Here is a 17,785-nt window from a genome sequence, read left to right on the forward strand (position 1 = left end):
CCCCAAAAAAAAGCCAATAAATGGATCAAACATAGTAAAACGGTAACATTTTGAAATATTGGTGAACATGAGACTTTTTTCAAAAATACAAAATCTTACAGATCTCAAACTTTTGAACTGTAATGGATATACTATCTATTAAAGGGCACCACTACTTTTTTTAAATATATATATATATTTGTTTATAATTCTTGCATTTTCTTTTGAACAGTTTTGTAACCTATTTTAATGTCAAGGAGTGGAGATCTTAGTCTGCATCGTACCACTAGATCAGAACATCTCAGGAAAGGTTTTACATGTTTGTTGGAAACAATGTAACGAGCAGAAACTATTCAAAGTTTGATCATGTGAGAGACTTGTTCCAGTGTGCTTGTGTCAGATGTTGTATTATTGGACAGATGGATGATGAAGAGCAAAGTGATGGTCTCCATCACAAGCTGCATGCAGACAGTACTGTGTCATTTTACAGTGCCTATAACAGGACTCTAAAGAGGGTAAGACATTTACACACACCCAATAATAGCTTTCATTATTCAGCACTCAAATGATGCTGAATGCTATGCTACATTTATTTAACTATATAATGAAGGCGTCTTTCATTTACAGAGGGGAAGCAGACAGGTGTCTCGAAGTCCAGAGTCTGTGAGGGGCAGCAGGAGTAAAACAAAACTCCCTATTCTCTCAGTCATCTGATGCAGGTCTGCGTATGCTCAGTCTCCAGAGTGCTTGACACTTCCTGAAGAACGTTTCCATGAACGTGTGAAATCAGCAGGACTTATGAACACATCTGCTATCTGAAATCTGCTTGTGCTGTATCATGTGCTAATCTATCCTTAAACTTGTAATTGATATTGTTCAAATGTAAAGACAATCTGTCTTAAAAATGTTGTAATTTTTCAGTTTCTGAAAATAACAATGTATTTTTAACTGTACATTATTATTGTTAGTTCTTTGTTAGAAATGTTTTTAAATATCAGTTTACACTTTACAATATATTTTCCACTTTGAGAAAACCATAGTTCGCTCTAAATAGAGGCAAGAACAACCTCAATACATCAGGTTGTTAAATGAAAAGTAAACTTTATTATTCCTGAACCACAAAATAGACTTCTTTGGTTGTACAAATTCACTAGTTACAGTCCTGAATGAGCTCTATCCCCAGACCTTTAGTCCCACCCTCCCCTTTAGCAAAAAACAAAACAAAACAAAACAATCCTCCCCAACAAGAAACCAAGACAAGAAAACAATAAGAGAGATCAAACTCTTTTGCTTTGAAAAAGTAAAAATGTAGTGAATGCCATTATCCCAGTGGTTACAGAAAACTTCTTTTTTCTCAAACTACAATTTTTAAAAAATACAATGATGAGCAATCCCAAACTGTTATTAACCAAAACTGAATTTCAGTCGATGAGAGCAACACAAAAGCTAAGATTAGTAAATTAAAAAAGAAAAAAAGTTCATATGTTTGACAGGTTCATCGGGACACAGTGTTGATGGCAGCTAGGGTGGTGAACAACTGATTTGAGAACAGTGAAATAAAACTCTTTATTTGAAGGAATAATAAAAGTCTATCATATTAGTCCTCACACAGGATTAACAGTAAAATTGCAATAAGCCAATATACAAACACAGGGATCAGTCAGTCAAGACCCTGGTAGAATCATCTATACCCTCCAGACTTTAGTTTGTGGTCTTGGGGCAGAAAGACTCAGATTCAACTCTGATTTTTGCTTCTTTTTTAGCATTTATACATTATTCACACAATGAGCTTTTCAGTGGCTTTAGAAGTTCAACTATTTAAAGTGTAGATTAGAAAACATCTACTACCTTCACACACATGTCAGAATAAGAGAAGGAAAAGATATGAGCAAGATTCATAGATGTCAATAGAGATCAAATGTTTTCAGATGTTTCGATTTCCTCCTCCCACTCCCAAAATGGTACCACATGTCTATGGAGAGGTAAAGTGAGGTCTGGGGGAATGATGGGCTGTTAAAGAGTGAATTCTCCACTCTGGTCGCTCAGTGTAGCAAAGGGAATGATTCAATGCATACATGGCCCAGAACAAGAAGCAGAAATAAAAATGGAGGATGTTTTAGTGTCCTTGAGGAAGAGGATCACCAAAGGAACACAAATCGTGTGAAACCATTATCCACTTCATTTTACTCTCCTAGTCCAATAAAGGAAGACTATAAATCAATTAAAAGGTTTAGAATAACGCTACTCAATACAGTAGGTCAGACTTTATGATATGGCATGACCATACATATTACCAACATGTTTATAACGGATCTTTAAATAAGGTCAGATGCAACCTTTCAAAAATATTATTCATTTGCATCACCTTAAAAAAAGAGATTGTTTTGAAACTGATATGGATATAAAATGGAAATAAAGCTTTACGCCAAGGCCTCATTTTCAATTTTAAAATGTTGCAAGAAAATTTATCCCAAAACCAAAAATCGTCACAAATTCACAAGTAATCAGCTTATACGCGTCAAAAAGCCTCAATTTGTTCCTCTATTGTATTGGAATCCCACAGATTAAAAACAGTATATTACATTAATAAATTACATTTAAAGAAATAAAAACTTTTTTCTGATTGTGAATTAAAGCAACAAAAGTGAAAATCTGGCTTACATGGGGCAGTGAAGGTAGCAGTATGTTGTCTGCAAACTGAATCTCCCCAAACAAGAACACGGTTACATTTAAATAGCTCCTTTTCTGCCTTTCCACATTTTCATTTCTAGAGGAGGTTTCCAAAGTGTTAAGAAAGAAACCCACAGCATCTCTTAAAATAACTCTTCTGACAGACAGAAAACTGGGTAAAATGGGTCAATCAATCAGCCATCATCTGGACTTCTCATAGTACAATCTGAGCAACGCTTTTCAACTGAAAATGCAAAACTAGCGTTTGGGAGACTCACCTCCCCAACCTGTGTTGTCGGCACTGAAATAAGAGTGGTTTAATATCTGTGTACAATGTGTATTTCAGAGCATTCTAAGCCACGTGTGGCATCTCCTAACATTAGATGATCACTATGTGTGTTTTATCTTCACAGTTCAGATGCATTAGTGTGTGTGTACACGGTTATGTGGGCACTGGAGCCTCCAGGCTGTGGCGGCCCTGTCGTAGTTTGCGCTTGTTACTGTAGAGAGCCATCTCCTCTAGAGCAGATGTGGTGGCCACAGGAACTTCTGGATCTACAACAGACACTGAAAGGAGAGAGATGACAAATGTATTAAATATTACACTGTAAAGAGGAGCTGCTGTCTTTGATGCTGCACATGTAAAGTGCCCCTTCATCCACTGAAAATAAGAAATTTGCAATCTTCTAATTGACAAGTGACAGCTTTTATAAATGAGAATGCCCTGCTTTTATAGATGCTTCTATACCAGGGGTGGCCAAAGTCGGTCCTGGAGAGCCACAGTCCTGCAGAGTTTTGCTCCAACCCTAATCAAACCCTTGGTTATTAAGTTAATCAAGGTCTAAGCCAAGGGTTACTAGAAAGCTACAGGCAGGTTAGATTTATCAAGGCTGGAGCAAAACTCTGCAGGACTGTCTGTCCAGGACCGACGTTCCATACCACCCCCTTGTCTTTAAATGCATGTAGATTTCAGTTTAAATCCCACAAACTCCCGCAAAGCAGTGATTCAGGAGAGCCATTCAGTGCATAAGCTGAAAGGCAGAGCTGCACACCATGCAGAAAAAAGCCCTGCAGAGCACTGATCACATTTGGGCACCTTGAGTACACTGTTATTGAGATTAGAAGCACACAGGTAAAAATACATATGCACTGTACAGCAATGCCTTCTGGATTATGAGATCAATCCCTATTTTAATAGAAGTTGCAGTGACAGATCTCCTGTTAGACATACAAACAACAGGTTCACCAATTTTTCAAAATATAAAACATGCAAGCTGCAAAAATGACATGTTAGTGTTTTTACTGCCAATGCAGCAGAGAGACAGCATTTTTTGGAAATTGAAAATTGCATGACTATGCACAATAGGGATGCACAATATATTAGTACCATATCAGTTATTGGCTAATATTAAAGATTTTGAAAGAAATGTATCTTAATACATGGCTTTCTGGAATACTTGATTCTGATTTGTCAGTCTCGACATTCCATGGTCTGATATTTACTTCACTAACAACACTGTTGCCAGAATGTTTTGTACATTATAAAGGATTTATAATATACACACACACACACACACACACACACATATATATATATATATATATATGTATGTATATATATACATATATATATATATATATATATATAAAAAGACAGTTTCATCACAAATCAATAGTTATTGTTCACATTACTTTGTAAAAAAGCCATCTAGTAAATAGTACGACTGAACATAATCTCTTAAATCTTCATCTTTTTTTAAAATGTCAACCCAAATTAATATTTTATTTCTAATTATTTACTCTTGTGGCAAGAATCTATGTAATAAGCAGGATAAATGTACATCCAGCTGGTTGACAATGACAAAAACAACTGGCAAAATTATTTTGCAATAACCAGCTGGACGCAGCTGCCCTGACATATCTGTCAATATTAGATGTGTATATTTCCCCGGTTTTTACAATAAAAGTACCATTGCCATCATCTCAAATTTAACTCCAAGCTAATCTTTGAAACAAATAATTTAATAACACTGTTAAATGTAATCTTTAGCACTCAAACAACTGAAATCTCATACAGAACTAAATACTGTAAATTTACATTCCATTTTAAATGAGTGATTTTAGTTTTTAGGGTTTTACTTTTAATTTATTCAGAAAGAAGTGTACAGAATTTAATACGGATCATTGTTATCAGCCATAAAATCACAATCAAATTACAATTATCAGAATTTTAATATCAGTGCATCCCTAGTTACAGTACCTATTGAGTCAGCCAATGCTGTTTCACACTACGCCAAACAGAAGATCCATTATAACACTAATGGTAATGTTATGGCAAACAGCAGCATGTGGCATGGCATCACATTCAGACTGCTAGAATTGACATGCAGTTCATGTCGTCAGGATGTGTTGCAGGTAAAATTATTTGCCAGAGATGTTAGAGAACACACCTATTTTGAAAAACTGGTAGAACTCTTATTCAAGTAACCTTGATTCTCTAAAAACAAGTTGAAGAATGAAAGCACAGAGAAACCCACTGCTCATCTGAACCTCCTGTAGATTAGAAGTTTTGGCCCATAAAACAAGTGCAGTACAGCAGGCTTCTTATCAAAAACCAGTGCATATGCACACACACACACACAGATCTCCTACCAAAATTAGAAGAGCACTTATCCAAGGAAGTCGCCTGTGTCAAGAGGACAATAACTGTAAGCCAAGTACTAGTGAACACAGCACATAAAGACCCACATGATCCACACATGAGGAGATCTTACCTGGGTTACTGGAGGCATCATCCATGAAGTGCACGTCATCACCTGCACCAGGAGACTGCAAGAGAGAGACAGAGCGTGAGACGAGGAAACAGAGATCGGTAAGAATTCACCAGCTCATCTCTTTCTTTCCACCAGAGTAGACAACTGAAAGAGTTAAACCTTTAGGTGTCTCCCAAGAATAGCTCTTTTTGGCTCAATTGCTGAAATGCTGAGTGTTAATAATTATAATAATTTCTCATTCAAGCTAAAAGACAAATGTAGATGACAAGATGAGGTCTTTTGAATGACACAGAGGTTGTTTGGATCAACATGCTCTTGATATCTGAACCACAGAGCTGTTCTGGGAGACGCCTCTTCACCTTCACCTGACCAGAAAGCACTTTGTAGGGGAGCTGAGTTTAAAACAGTCCAAAAAGACTCACACCACTGCTGCTGACAGACTTACTGAGGCACATCTAGATTAAAATGCATCAGATTCCTGTTTCAGGTCCATAAACCCTGCAAAATGTTCCTCTGTTAGAGAGCCAGGGGTGTGTTGTTACAGGATTGGCCTAATAATGCTGATAATGCCCCAATAATTACCCACAACTAGGGTTGCAAAATTCCGGGAATTTTCAAGACTGGAAACTTTCCATGGGAATTAACAGGAATATATGGGAATTAACGGGAATTAATGGGAATAAACTGGTAATTTGCAAAATTGCAGGAACTGGGGACTTAAATGCAGTTGAGAAAATATCTTGCCGCATAATCTTGGTTAAAACAACCTGATTTAATGCAATTTCAGTTTAATTTCTACCCTACACATTGCTCAATCACATGCACACACAGCTTACTGCAGGGCTATTGAGGCCACACCCCCTACATGCACCGTGCTTTCCTCCATAACATGAACAGATAATTTCTTACATCCTGCACACAAAATATCAAAATCTCCATCTTGGTAAGTATTCATGTAAATTACATGAATATTAAAAAAAATGGAAATAACTTCCTTGTGCTGTGCGTAACATACTGTGCAACTAAATTAGGCTATACCATTGTAAAAACAAATACACTGACTGGAAAAAACATTTAGGTGAGATAATAATGAAACAGAAGTCTAAAAATGACCCTCTCCCACACACAATCCCCTCTAGTCACTTAAGAGGGGGATTCCCCTCTATTTTCTCTGAAGCCACACTTGCTGCATTTGAGCCCAAAGACTACATCTAAGTTTTAATATTTTAAATATATTTGATCTATGGGATTCAAGTTTAACTAGTAAATACCAAAAATTGTTTATACAGTAGCTAGCTAGCCAGTAAAATCAAGATATGAAAAATCTATGCGAGTTAGCACTTTTTCATTGACAATTTATGAGGTATAAACTAGCTCAAGCGGAGATGCTCTTTCTGCTAGCCAGCTTTCTGTTATCATACAGAAGTACAGTACTGGTCAAAAGTTAGGAAACATTACTATTTTAATGTTTTAAACTATAACCAATTTTGGAAACAGTTGTGCTGTTTAAATTATTATTTTTTTGAATTATCTGATGAATAAAGAGTAAAAAAAAAAAAGAACAGCGTTTATTTAAAATAGAAATAATTTTTGAACAATACACTACCATTCAAAAATTTGGGGTCAGTATTTTTTCTATTTTTTTAAAATAAATTAATACTTTTATTCAACAAGGATGTGTTAAATTAATAAAAAGTGATAGCAAAGACTTATATTGTTAGAAAATATTTCTATTTTGAATAAACACTGTTCACTCATCATTCATCAATAAATCCTGAAAAAAGCATCACAGATTCCCCCCCCCCAAAATCCCAAAATTTCATTTTTTAAATTTGTATTCGTTTGCATGCATGGCGCCTCAAGATGGCGCCACGGACGGCCGCCTCAGTGCTTGGCTCTCAAGTGTTTGTACTGTTTTTGTTAGTTTTTCCTGTTTTTTGTTTCTCAAACACGATCAGCTTTACCAGGGATGAACTGCTGAACATTCGGCAGAACACACCACAAAATCTCCTACCGGATTTCGATTATTCGGATGTTTTGCTAAACATTGTAGTTGGCGGAGCTGCGACACTGATCAAGCTCGTCAAGCTCAGACTGCGCGGTTTTCGAACGCCGTTGCCTAGCATCCATCTGGCGAATCTCCGCTCTCTACTCAACAAAACGGACGAACTTCTTCTGCTCTCCCGGACAAACAAGGATTTTTCAAACTCTGCTGCTCTGTGTTCACGGAAACCTGGCTGAATGATGCCATTCCGAACAGCGCGCTTCATCTGCCGGGCTTTCAGCAGTTCAGAGCGGACCGCGACACAGAATCAATAGGGAAATTGCGCGGCGGCGGGACATGCTTTTACATCAATGAGAGGTGGTGTACTTAAAAAAGATGAAGCAGAGCGGGATTTACAAGCCTGCTTCGACCTCACTGATTGGAGTGTCTTTGAAGCTGCTGCCACCGATCTGGACGAGCTCACAGAGACTGTAACATCATATATCAGTTTCTGTGAAGACATGTGCACTCCAACCAGGACTCATTTAACCTATAACAATGACAAACCATGGTTCACTGCAAAACTCAGACAGCTCCGTCAGGCTAAAGAAGATGCTCGCAGGAATGGGGACAGATTCTTGTATAAACAGGCCAAATACACACTAGAAAAAGATATCAGAGTGGCAAAGAGGAATTATTCTGGAAAGCTAAGGAACCAATTCTCTTCCAGTGACCCTGCTTCAGTGTGGAAAGGTCTGAAAGACATCACCAATTACAAGAAACCATCCCCCAGCACTGTGGAGAATCAACAACTGGCAGACGATCTGAATGAGTTTTATTGCAGGTTTGAAAAACCTCCGGCACCTCCTTTTTTCCCCACCCAACACTCCAGATCAGTGAAGATGATGTGTGTCAGGTCTTCAGAAAGAACAAGAGAAGAAAGTTCTACCATCCTGTTTGTGGACTTCAGCTCAGCTTTCAACACCATCATCCCAAACCTCCTCCTGTCCAAACTAAATCAGCTATCCGTGCCCACCTCTTTCTGTCAGTGGATCACCAGCTTCCTGACAGACAGGCAGCAGCTAGTAAAGCTAGGAAAATTCTCATCCAGCACCTGTACGATCAGCACTGGCGACCCCCAGGGTTGTGTTCTCTCCCCACTGCTCTTCTCCCTCTACACCAATGACTGCACTGTTTGTATATGATAGTTTTATAAATTTCCCCAAATTTCCAATTCACATAAATTCCCGGTAAGTTTCAAATTTGGAATATTTCCAAAATTCCCCAGACGAAGTTCCCATGGAAAGTTTCCGGAAAATTTTCCACCCCTTTGCAACCCTACCCACAACACAACCTTTACTATCTTTTCACCTGATAATTTTAAGAAATGGCAGAAAATTTATAACATACCAACCTCTGCTTTTCACAAAGCCCACTTAAAACACACAACAGTCCTTCCAAACACAACACAGGCATGCTGTACAAACCTTCACCCCCACCAAAAATATGTTGCCAACAAGTTCTTTTTCATTTTTTCTTTTTCAAAGGCTCAAAAAACCCTCTGAAAAACCCTAAGAGCAGTTAGGGTGAAGGTGCTGCTTCTTCACACATTAAGTCACATAACACAACACACAGTCAAATCATGGCAGTCTCAAAAGGCCACCAAATAACATAAGGATTCACCTGGCTTCCTGTACACTGCTTTGCTTGAATACAGTGCGCAGTAAATTAAGACTGACTAGCAGGCATTTTAAGTTTCTAACATAATCCAACAAATCAAACATGTCTAGGTTTTAAAGGCAATTTTTAAATGGTAACTTGCACTACAGTTCAGAAGTCTGGGGTCGGCAAGTTTTTTTTGATGTTTTTGAAAGAAACAGAATTACACTGCAAAACAGTATTAGAATTTAAAAAGCCTTTTTACTATTTTAATATCTTTTAAAATGTAATTTATTTCTGTGATGGTAAACCTGAATTTTCAGCATCATTACTCCAGTCTTCAGTGTCACATGATCCTTCAGAAATCACTCTAATATACTGATTTGGTGCTCAAGAAACATTTCAATTTAAATTAAGATGAACAGAAAGTTACAAAGAACAGTATTTATTTGAAATAGAATGTAAAAGTCTTGGCTGTCACTTTTGATCATTTTAATGTTTCCTTGCTGAAAAAAAAGTATTAATTTCCTTAAAAATCTTACCAACCATAAACTTTTAAATAGACTATGTTTGTAATACATATCCTTGTAAGCTTGCTTGATGTTATTACTGCTAAAATGGAATTACATGTTTTACTCACACTTTTACACACACACAAAAAAAACAGCAGTCAATAACTAGCAACACTGAACATTTCTGACACAGTAGTATTATGTGGCTATTGACTATTGTGAGAGAAACACAAAATATCAGTTAAGTTAAAAAGTTTTGGCTGCATATCAGAGGACAAAATGCTTGAGAATGAAAATGCAAAAATATAAAAACATTACAATTGTAATTAAAGAAAATATTTAGAATATTAAAAAAAAAATCCTTAAAAGACAATATGTGACCCTGGACCACAAAACCAGTCTTAAGTCGCTGAGGAATATTTGTAGCAATAGCCAAAAATACATTGATTGGGTCAAAATTATAGATTTTTCTTTTATGCCAAAAATCATTAGGGTATTAAGTAAAGATCATGTTCCATGAAGATATTTTGTAAATTTCCTACTGTAAAAATATCAAAACTTAATTTTTGATCAGTAATATGCATTGCTAAGAACTTAATTTGGACAACTTTACAGGCAATTTTCTCAGTATTTAGATTTTTTTTTACACCTTCAGATTCCAGATATTCACATAGTTGTAACTCGGCCAAATAATGTCCTATCCTAACAAACCATACATCAATGGAAAGCTTATTTATTCAGCTTTCAGATGATGTATAAATCTCAATTTCGAAAAATTGACCCTTATGACTGGTTTTGTGGTCCAGGGTCACATATAAACTCTTGATATTACTATTGTTATCTGTCACTCTGGTTACAGGCTTTATACAAGGCTGCCATGAGTTAGAGAAGCGGACTGACTTCTGTTGCCTGATCATACAGACACTATTAAACCCGTTTCTGTCTGAACAGGACAATGTGAGAGTCACAGCTGTTAGTAAAACCCCATCCATGACAAAGACATACTATTCCAGCTTAACTTATCAAGTAAATAATGCAGGTCTTAAAATCAATGGAATTAAAAAAAAGTTCTGCATTAATTATACATTCCAAAGATTTGCTGATTGCTGTCATTGAAAGTATCCAGATTAAGCAAAATTGATTGTCATGGGATATGCTGAAAAAATGGTAAATGCCAATTATGGATTGTGTCAGTCTCACAGATTTGGTGGTCTTTTGGTCTGGTATCAGAGGAAAAGTATTAGAACATTAACAATCATAAAAATAACTTCACCCCACATGCCCAATTTCCCTTCATACAAAGATCCAGAAACACAACCACAAAACACCAAGACCAAGAGAAACAACGTTCCTTTGTTCCCATGACCCCCTGCATCCCCAGTAGAGCTGTCTCTCCCAGTGACACCACATGGAACAGCCACATTCAGCTCTTTTACTCAATTTGATAATCAAAAGAATGGCCTTCAGACATGCTGTAGGAGTCAGACCGGTTTGGCTGAATGTGTTATCAGCTGCTGTCTGAGGGTGAGTGCATGAGGCTGTACACAGAGCGGAGGGAGGGAGAGGACAAGATGTTTTCCTTTTGAGTGTTTTAGTGCATTAGTATGTTACCCCATGTTTTGGATCAATGCGAAGCCCATGGACCAAACTGAAAACCCCACCTCTATGCTACATTCGCATACCCAGAAGAGAAGCACATGGTATTGACAATGTAAGTAGATTAAGAACAGGATGTGTGTTAAGCTGTGGAAATGATCCTCAGAGCCGAAAACTAAACCCAAATCGCTGCCAACTATGATCCAGAATGATGCTTAAAGCTGCAGTAACACGAATGACCATGCTGCTCACGCTGGCGAGTACAGGGCCCTGACAGCTCACAGTTTTGAACTAGCTATCAGAAGGGCCAGGGAGAGAAGGAGCAGGGAAAGCCAGGAGGACAGGAGTGGCTCAAAGGGATCGGGCAGGCTGGACTCCTCGACGCTTTGCATGCAGGCAATACCTGAATGTCGTAAACGGGTTTGGAAGAAGGAATGGCAGCAAATTGTCGGTAGTCAAACTTCTTTTCTGACAGGGACTAAAAGGACAGCAAACAGGCATAAGCAGTGGAGAGATGGAGAGAGAAAAAGGGGGGGAAAAAAATCAATATTGCAAAAGAGAGATGGCAGGATGGATGGAGGGAAGGAAGGACAGAGGGTGAGAAGCAGAGATGTGTAAACGTAGAAGAAAAGGAGGAGAAAGGACAACAAAGAAAAGAGATAAAGGAAAATTTCATGGATGTTACTCTATATGCTGGACATGACTGTTAGAGTAAAGAATGACTTTATCATTGAAAGTAAAAAAAGGATGGTTTGACATCCTACTAAGTGAATTTGTCTCCCCAAACAACATTACTGGTGATTCAAAATGTGCTGTTTGCTTTGTACTAAATGGAAAAACGAAAGAAAAACCAATTGTCTCATACCAGTCTGCCTGGTGAAGTCACTGCCCGTGGACTGATATCTGTTCAGGAAACAAGAAATAAATTGAACACAACTGACTCTTAAAAATGACCCAGTAACATACAACAGAGTATACTCTGGCATGGTTTTACTGACAAAGGTAAATGAGATCGTCACCTTCTATTGGTGTTGGAGAGGGTGTGGGCACAGGGGACGGCGACTCTGACAGCTGATCCAACGTGCCACGCTTCTTCCCCTCTTTAGACTTGGCAATGACCATCTGGGCCTTCAACGCATCTTGCTCTAAAGACTTCATCCTGGAGAGAGAGTGAGATACAGTGAGACACAGAGAGTGAAAGGAGAAATGCAAACGGTGCGTGGAGAGAGACAGGATGAGAGATGAAAGATAAGCAGAGGTGCTGTGCACACTGATTGGTTAATACAGGAGAACAAGTTGAAAAAATGTGTGAAAGTTATGAGAGAATCACACAAACTAGAGATGCACCGATTAGCTTTCATGCTATAAAACAACCGTGAATGGTCAAGGGAGAAGAATACTATATAGGCACTACAGAAGATAATTCTCCCATTATTTACTGAATCTACATTTTTGGGTATTATTCTAACGTCGTATGACCTTCTTTCTTTTTCAGACCACAAAAAATGTGCTTGTCTAAATAATGGCAGTGATTAGTGACCAGCTTTAACAAAAAGATGCAAAAGTATCATAGAGTGATCCCATACAACTCTTGTGGGTTTTGTAAAAAGACAAACCAAAATGTAATTAATGACTTAGTGAAAACCTGAACTTGGCCATTGGTTTGATGTAGACGAAGGTAGGTTTATAAGACTGTGTTAGTTCAGGGTGAGTAAATAATGGCTCAATTTTCGTTTTTTTGGATGAACTATCCATTTAAGCCAGCCAAGAAAATTAGCTCTGCCAAACTTCCTTAGATTAGAGTTAGTCTCAGTATGGCGCACTCACTCCATGCAGACTTATATTGCAAACAAAAATGACACAAGTGTTCCAAAATCCCAAGCTCTAATCTTTAACAAGTACGTTATTGTGGTATAATTTCAGATTTAGCCAAACCTAAACATCACCTAAAAAAAGCTGTGTGGTTGGTTGTCTTTACCTTGCAATGTGGACCAAACATTGCTGAAATCTCACACGCATTTAAACTCAGTGAATATTGCTTTATTGAACTCTGCCTGCATGTGAAAAATGTCAGGTTTTAACATGCCGCACCATTTAAAAGCTTTTTATAGCAGCCCGTTTCCGCCACAGAATAAAAAAAAAAGGTAATTGCGACTTTTTATCTCACAATTCTGAGATATAAACTCGCAATTCTGAGAACAGTCTTTTTCTCCCTCAGAATTGGACTTCATTTTTCACAATTGAGAGTTTATATCTCGCAAATCTGATTTTTTAAACTCGCAACTGCTGTTTATATCATTGTTTATATCATGCAAGTTTATATCATGCAAGTCAGAATTGAAAGATTTAAACTCACAATTGCGATAAAAAAAGTCAGAATTTTGAGATAAAAAGTCGCAATTAACATTTTTTTTTTTTTATTCACTGGTGCAAATGGGCTTCCATAGCTTCTATATAAGAGTAACCAGCATCAGTGCTTTCAATGAAGGTCTTGTTAAAGACTATAACAGGTATCAGTGCACCTCTAAATAAAACAACTGCAAGCAACTTGAACGACAAAAGAAAAACGCATGTTATGCAAGACTTTTACTTTTACGCAGATGAGAGGCAAAAGTGAGTGAGCAGAGAGAAAGAGAGAGTGTGCTACCAAGCTAAATAATAAATAAAATAGCACACGTGCAGAAGCAGTCGTGGGTTCTTGTAGGACACGTTCATCGTTTAGAAAAAGCCACTACAAAAATGGTTCACCCTTTACACACTATGCACTATAAAATGTCCACAAGCACCAAGCACCCCAAGCGTTGTCAAGCATCACAGCTAAGCCCCCATGATGCTTTCTGGCTGTTAAGGGCAGACCTGGGCTGACAGGAAGAGGAGGAGCAGGAAGTGGGAGGGGCTGCAGCGCTGCCTAGAGAGGCCCTCACACGGGACTGGTAGAGCCGCTTAGCCAGGTCTTGCTCATACTGCCTTACGTCCTCCTCTAGACCATAAGGCCTTGGGAGCAGTAAGAAAGTAGAGGATAGAAGATGGTAACACACAAAGAAAAGGAAAGAGACTACAGATGAAAGAAAACACTCTGAAACGGACAGTAAAGATTAAGAAGGGAAGGTCTACATTGAAACTCAGGGCCTTCAAAGACAAATCCACAATATGAGATGTGCATGTAAAAATAAAATATATATCTATGTCATGGATTCCTATATCCAAAGAATGTGGAAATGGCTTTGAAAGCCCCGTTCATCAAGGGGAAGATGAAATTTAAGTACCACAAGCGGACAGCTCTTTAGAGATCAGCATTACAGAGGAAAGGATGATACTGGAGAGAAAAACGCTCCTGATGTGATGTATTTCACGCAACACATCATTCTCTGTGGCCGTCATACCTGGCTGCTCTCCACATGGCTCTCTTCTCTGCTTCCAGGGCTCGTTTTTCAGCAGGGGATAGCTCCTTATCCATGGCGACAGCAAGCTCCGGGCTCTGCATGCGTAATCGGTCTTGATGTCTACGCTCTGCTTTGGCCGTCCGAATGGGAGCCACAGATTCACTGGGATAAACTGGGATCAAACTGTTAAGACAAACACTGGGTCAAGCAATTAAAATATCCCAAAAAATGCAAAACTGAACAACTTTAGGTTTCAGTGTTCCTCACCCCGTCATGGAGTTGGGTCTCTGTTCCAGTCTGAAGCTGTCTTCCATTGAATTCCGCTGAGAGTCTCCTTTACTGGATTACAAAATGATAAATATCACTATTTTATTACTATTAAATGTTTTGATGCACCTTTCAAATGTTTGCGGTCAGGTCAGTAAGATTTTTAAATAAATTAATACTTTTTTCAGCTAGGACAAAGTAAATTGATCAAAAAAGACACATTTACAATTATTACAAAAGATTTCAAATAAACACTATTCTTTTGAACTTTCTATTCATCAGAGAATCCTGAAAAAGGTGCATCACATTTTCCACAAAATATTAAGCAGCACAACTGTTTCCAACATTGCTAATTAGAAATGTTTCTTGAACAGCAAATCATATTTGAAGGATTTCTGAAGGATCATGTCACATCTGTCACAGGAAAATAAAAAGCATTTCAAAATACATTAAAATTAAAGACAGTTTTAAAATTGTAATATTTTATAATATTATTGTTTTACTATATTTTTAACCAAATAAATATCTAGAGTTTTTGTGTGCTTTTAAGAGACTTATTTTATAAACATAAATTGTTCCGACCCCACTCTTTTAAATGGTAGTCTATATTTTTATATGTATTTATTTTAATAATCAAAGATATCAGAATTGGAGTTCTGGCTGTTCAGAGTGTGTTTTGTAATCAAAACTTCAGCAAGCAAACAAACAAACCCCCCACTACCATATGAAAACCACTTTGCAACTTTGAAATACTAACAAACAATTGAGCAAACGTGTAGCTCACCCTGAGCCGCCACAGTGGCTGGGAGGTGTGGCACACTGCCTCGGAGATGGGGAACTGTGGCCTCCCAAGCTCTCCACCTTGTACTCCACACCATCTAGGATAACCTTTCCGTGAGCCTTCATATCTGCCACCTGCTTCGCCAGATCTTCCTCCTCATCCTCCTCGTCTTCATCCAGCATATACTCTCGTGCCCTCTGTTCAATTCGTTTTGCTGAGGAAAGTCGTTTACAAACTATTTAGCATGATTCAACAATGAACTCAAGCTTACTGTAGCTTAACATCAACGTTTGACAACTAAACAGACGCAAACCTTCTTCCTCTTTCATTTTCTTCAAGTCATCTTCTCCCACAAGTGAGATGCGAGGTTTGGGTTTGTCTGGTGTCTGCTGCTTCACATCAATCTCAAAATATTTCTGCCTGTCTCTGAAGGAGCGCTGCTCTGGGCTGTCTCTGCCAACAGAGGAGGGGGTCTGGGAGAGAGAGAGAGCGAGGATTCATATTTCAGAACAATTGTAAAGAACACTATATAAGCAACCAAAATTTACATGCACTGACATGCAAGAGCAAGTCCCGTTAATTCTGAAATTCAGACAATGATTAATAATTTGCATAAAGTTTCCAAAACTTTGCCGATCCACCACCATGATGATGAGTGCATAATATGCTGCCACTGCAAAAAAACTTTCAAATTACTGCTCTCCTGAAGCCTCTTCTCACCAATAATAATTGCTTTGATTCAGAACACCGACCGATCACGTTCCCATATTTTACCAAAACACATGCTGCCAGATGATCGGGCTTTCTTGACATTGCGGACACACAATTTATCACGTTTCTTTGTTGCAGTTCAAAGCGACACATACACCTGCACCACCACCACTCAAGTTTAGATGAATCTGAAGAGTCAGAGTGGTTCTGCTGGAGATCAGCTGGGTACCTTCGACTCCACTGAGGGGCGAGGCAGGTGTGGCACGGCTGCCAGGCTCCTGTACTCGCGGCGGTCAGATGAGAGGGAGGGACGAGGCCTGAGAGGACCACTGCCCTCACCATCAGCCTCATCCATAAACACCTCATTATTCAGCTCAGGCTGAAAGACCCATCATGTACAGCATATCAACCCCACACTTGCAGACAATATTGCGTATTGAGTTGTGGTGAGACAGTACACACCAAACAAGGGTTATGGGTCAGGCTCATTCAAAAGTCATCATCATGTAGAGAAAAGGTTGGAATACACCACACGACTTTTCAATTCTGAACACTATGTATCAAGCAGTGGGTAATTCACTCGTTGATTTGCTTAAAGTGTCATGAAACCCTAAAACACATTTTTTGAGATGTTAACATATATGAACAGGTTGCACATCAGTGAAAACAACTTTAGCACTCATTATGTCTACAGTATTATTAAGGTAAAAGTGGTTATTTTTTCTTTTTTTTTGGTGCAATTTCGTTCTTCTGGATCAAAAAGCAAAGTTGAACCAACGTCACGAAACGTGAAGTACATGGGTTCATTTGCAGTAGTGATTGGCGGCTATGGCTGGAGAGTATGCATCTACATCATCAGTTTTCTGAGCTTTTCTCAGTATTATTCATGAGAATGAAGTCTTATGATCCAATCACTGCACTGTATTATGCATGAGGTTGTATTACAGCGGAGAATTCAAATCTCATGAAAGAGCTTGCGCTGTCAGTTCATCTCTGTAAACACAACTATAACAATATTTAATATGTAACAAGACGTGGAGCGTTTCTGACTGGAACTCTGCAATGGGTTTAATAACACTCACTGCACGGATCATAGTTCATATCCGGACCGGAGCAAGCGTGTTTAAAGTTTGTGAACATATTTAATATTCTCTCGTGCTCCGAACATGAACGAGCACCGTGTCTGCGCACATAACATGTCTTCTTTAAATAAAAGACGTGCAAACAAGGGCGCTGATACAGCGGTATGTCTGATCTTGAACACGATGACACAACGGATTATTGTGATACACAGCAAATGATACAGACCAAAAATTCAAAGAAGAGTAAACAGAAAGTAACTGCCTTTATTCTTTGTTTTAAAGATATTTTACTATTCATTTGTCTGTATAATGAGTGTGTTTTATTGGTTATTGTCTCCCCTCTTCCCACCCTCCACACTCCCACTTTTCCACTTTTTTTGGTTTGAC

At 38.3% G+C, this 17,785-nt stretch overlaps 2 protein-coding genes across 20 annotated transcripts in view; one reads left to right on the forward strand and one right to left on the reverse strand.

Moving 5' to 3' along the window:
* The window catches only part of kif9 (kinesin family member 9), a 9,506-nt gene extending 8,687 nt beyond the window's left edge, over positions 1–819 (forward strand). The window contains exons 19-20 of the mRNA XM_016481044.1: positions 399–494; positions 607–819. Of these exons, the coding sequence (XP_016336530.1) occupies positions 399–494; positions 607–693 (183 nt within the window). The 3' untranslated portion in view covers positions 694–819. The remainder of the gene's footprint in view (positions 1–398; positions 495–606) is intronic.
* A 642-nt stretch (positions 820–1,461) lies between these two features.
* scrib (scribble planar cell polarity protein) overlaps positions 1,462–17,785 on the reverse strand; it is a 101,673-nt gene continuing 85,349 nt past the window's right edge. For 9 of the 19 annotated variants that reach the window (XM_016480904.1, XM_016480913.1, XM_016480930.1 and 6 more), the window contains 11 exons: positions 16,546–16,695; positions 15,919–16,078; positions 15,609–15,819; positions 14,825–14,896; positions 14,558–14,740; positions 14,031–14,168; positions 12,194–12,333; positions 12,040–12,077; positions 11,578–11,652; positions 5,424–5,478; positions 1,462–3,216 (listed from right to left, as the gene is read on the reverse strand). In XM_016480904.1, coding sequence (XP_016336390.1) covers positions 3,092–3,216; positions 5,424–5,478; positions 11,578–11,652; positions 12,040–12,077; positions 12,194–12,333; positions 14,031–14,168; positions 14,558–14,740; positions 14,825–14,896; positions 15,609–15,819; positions 15,919–16,078; positions 16,546–16,695 — 1,347 coding nt within the window. In that variant the 3' untranslated portion in view covers positions 1,462–3,091. Of the gene's footprint in view, positions 3,217–5,301; positions 5,336–5,423; positions 5,479–11,577; positions 11,653–12,039; positions 12,078–12,193; positions 12,334–14,030; positions 14,169–14,557; positions 14,741–14,824; positions 14,897–15,608; positions 15,820–15,918; positions 16,079–16,545; positions 16,696–17,785 lie in introns of all 19 variants that reach the window. The other 10 variants (XM_016481016.1, XM_016480994.1, XM_016480969.1 and 7 more) reach the window with 7 other exon arrangements.

This window comes from Sinocyclocheilus anshuiensis, unplaced genomic scaffold (assembly GCF_001515605.1).
Source record: "Sinocyclocheilus anshuiensis isolate Anshui unplaced genomic scaffold, SAMN03320099.WGS_v1.1 scaffold613, whole genome shotgun sequence".
In the NCBI taxonomy this organism is placed as follows: domain Eukaryota; kingdom Metazoa; phylum Chordata; class Actinopteri; order Cypriniformes; family Cyprinidae; genus Sinocyclocheilus; species Sinocyclocheilus anshuiensis.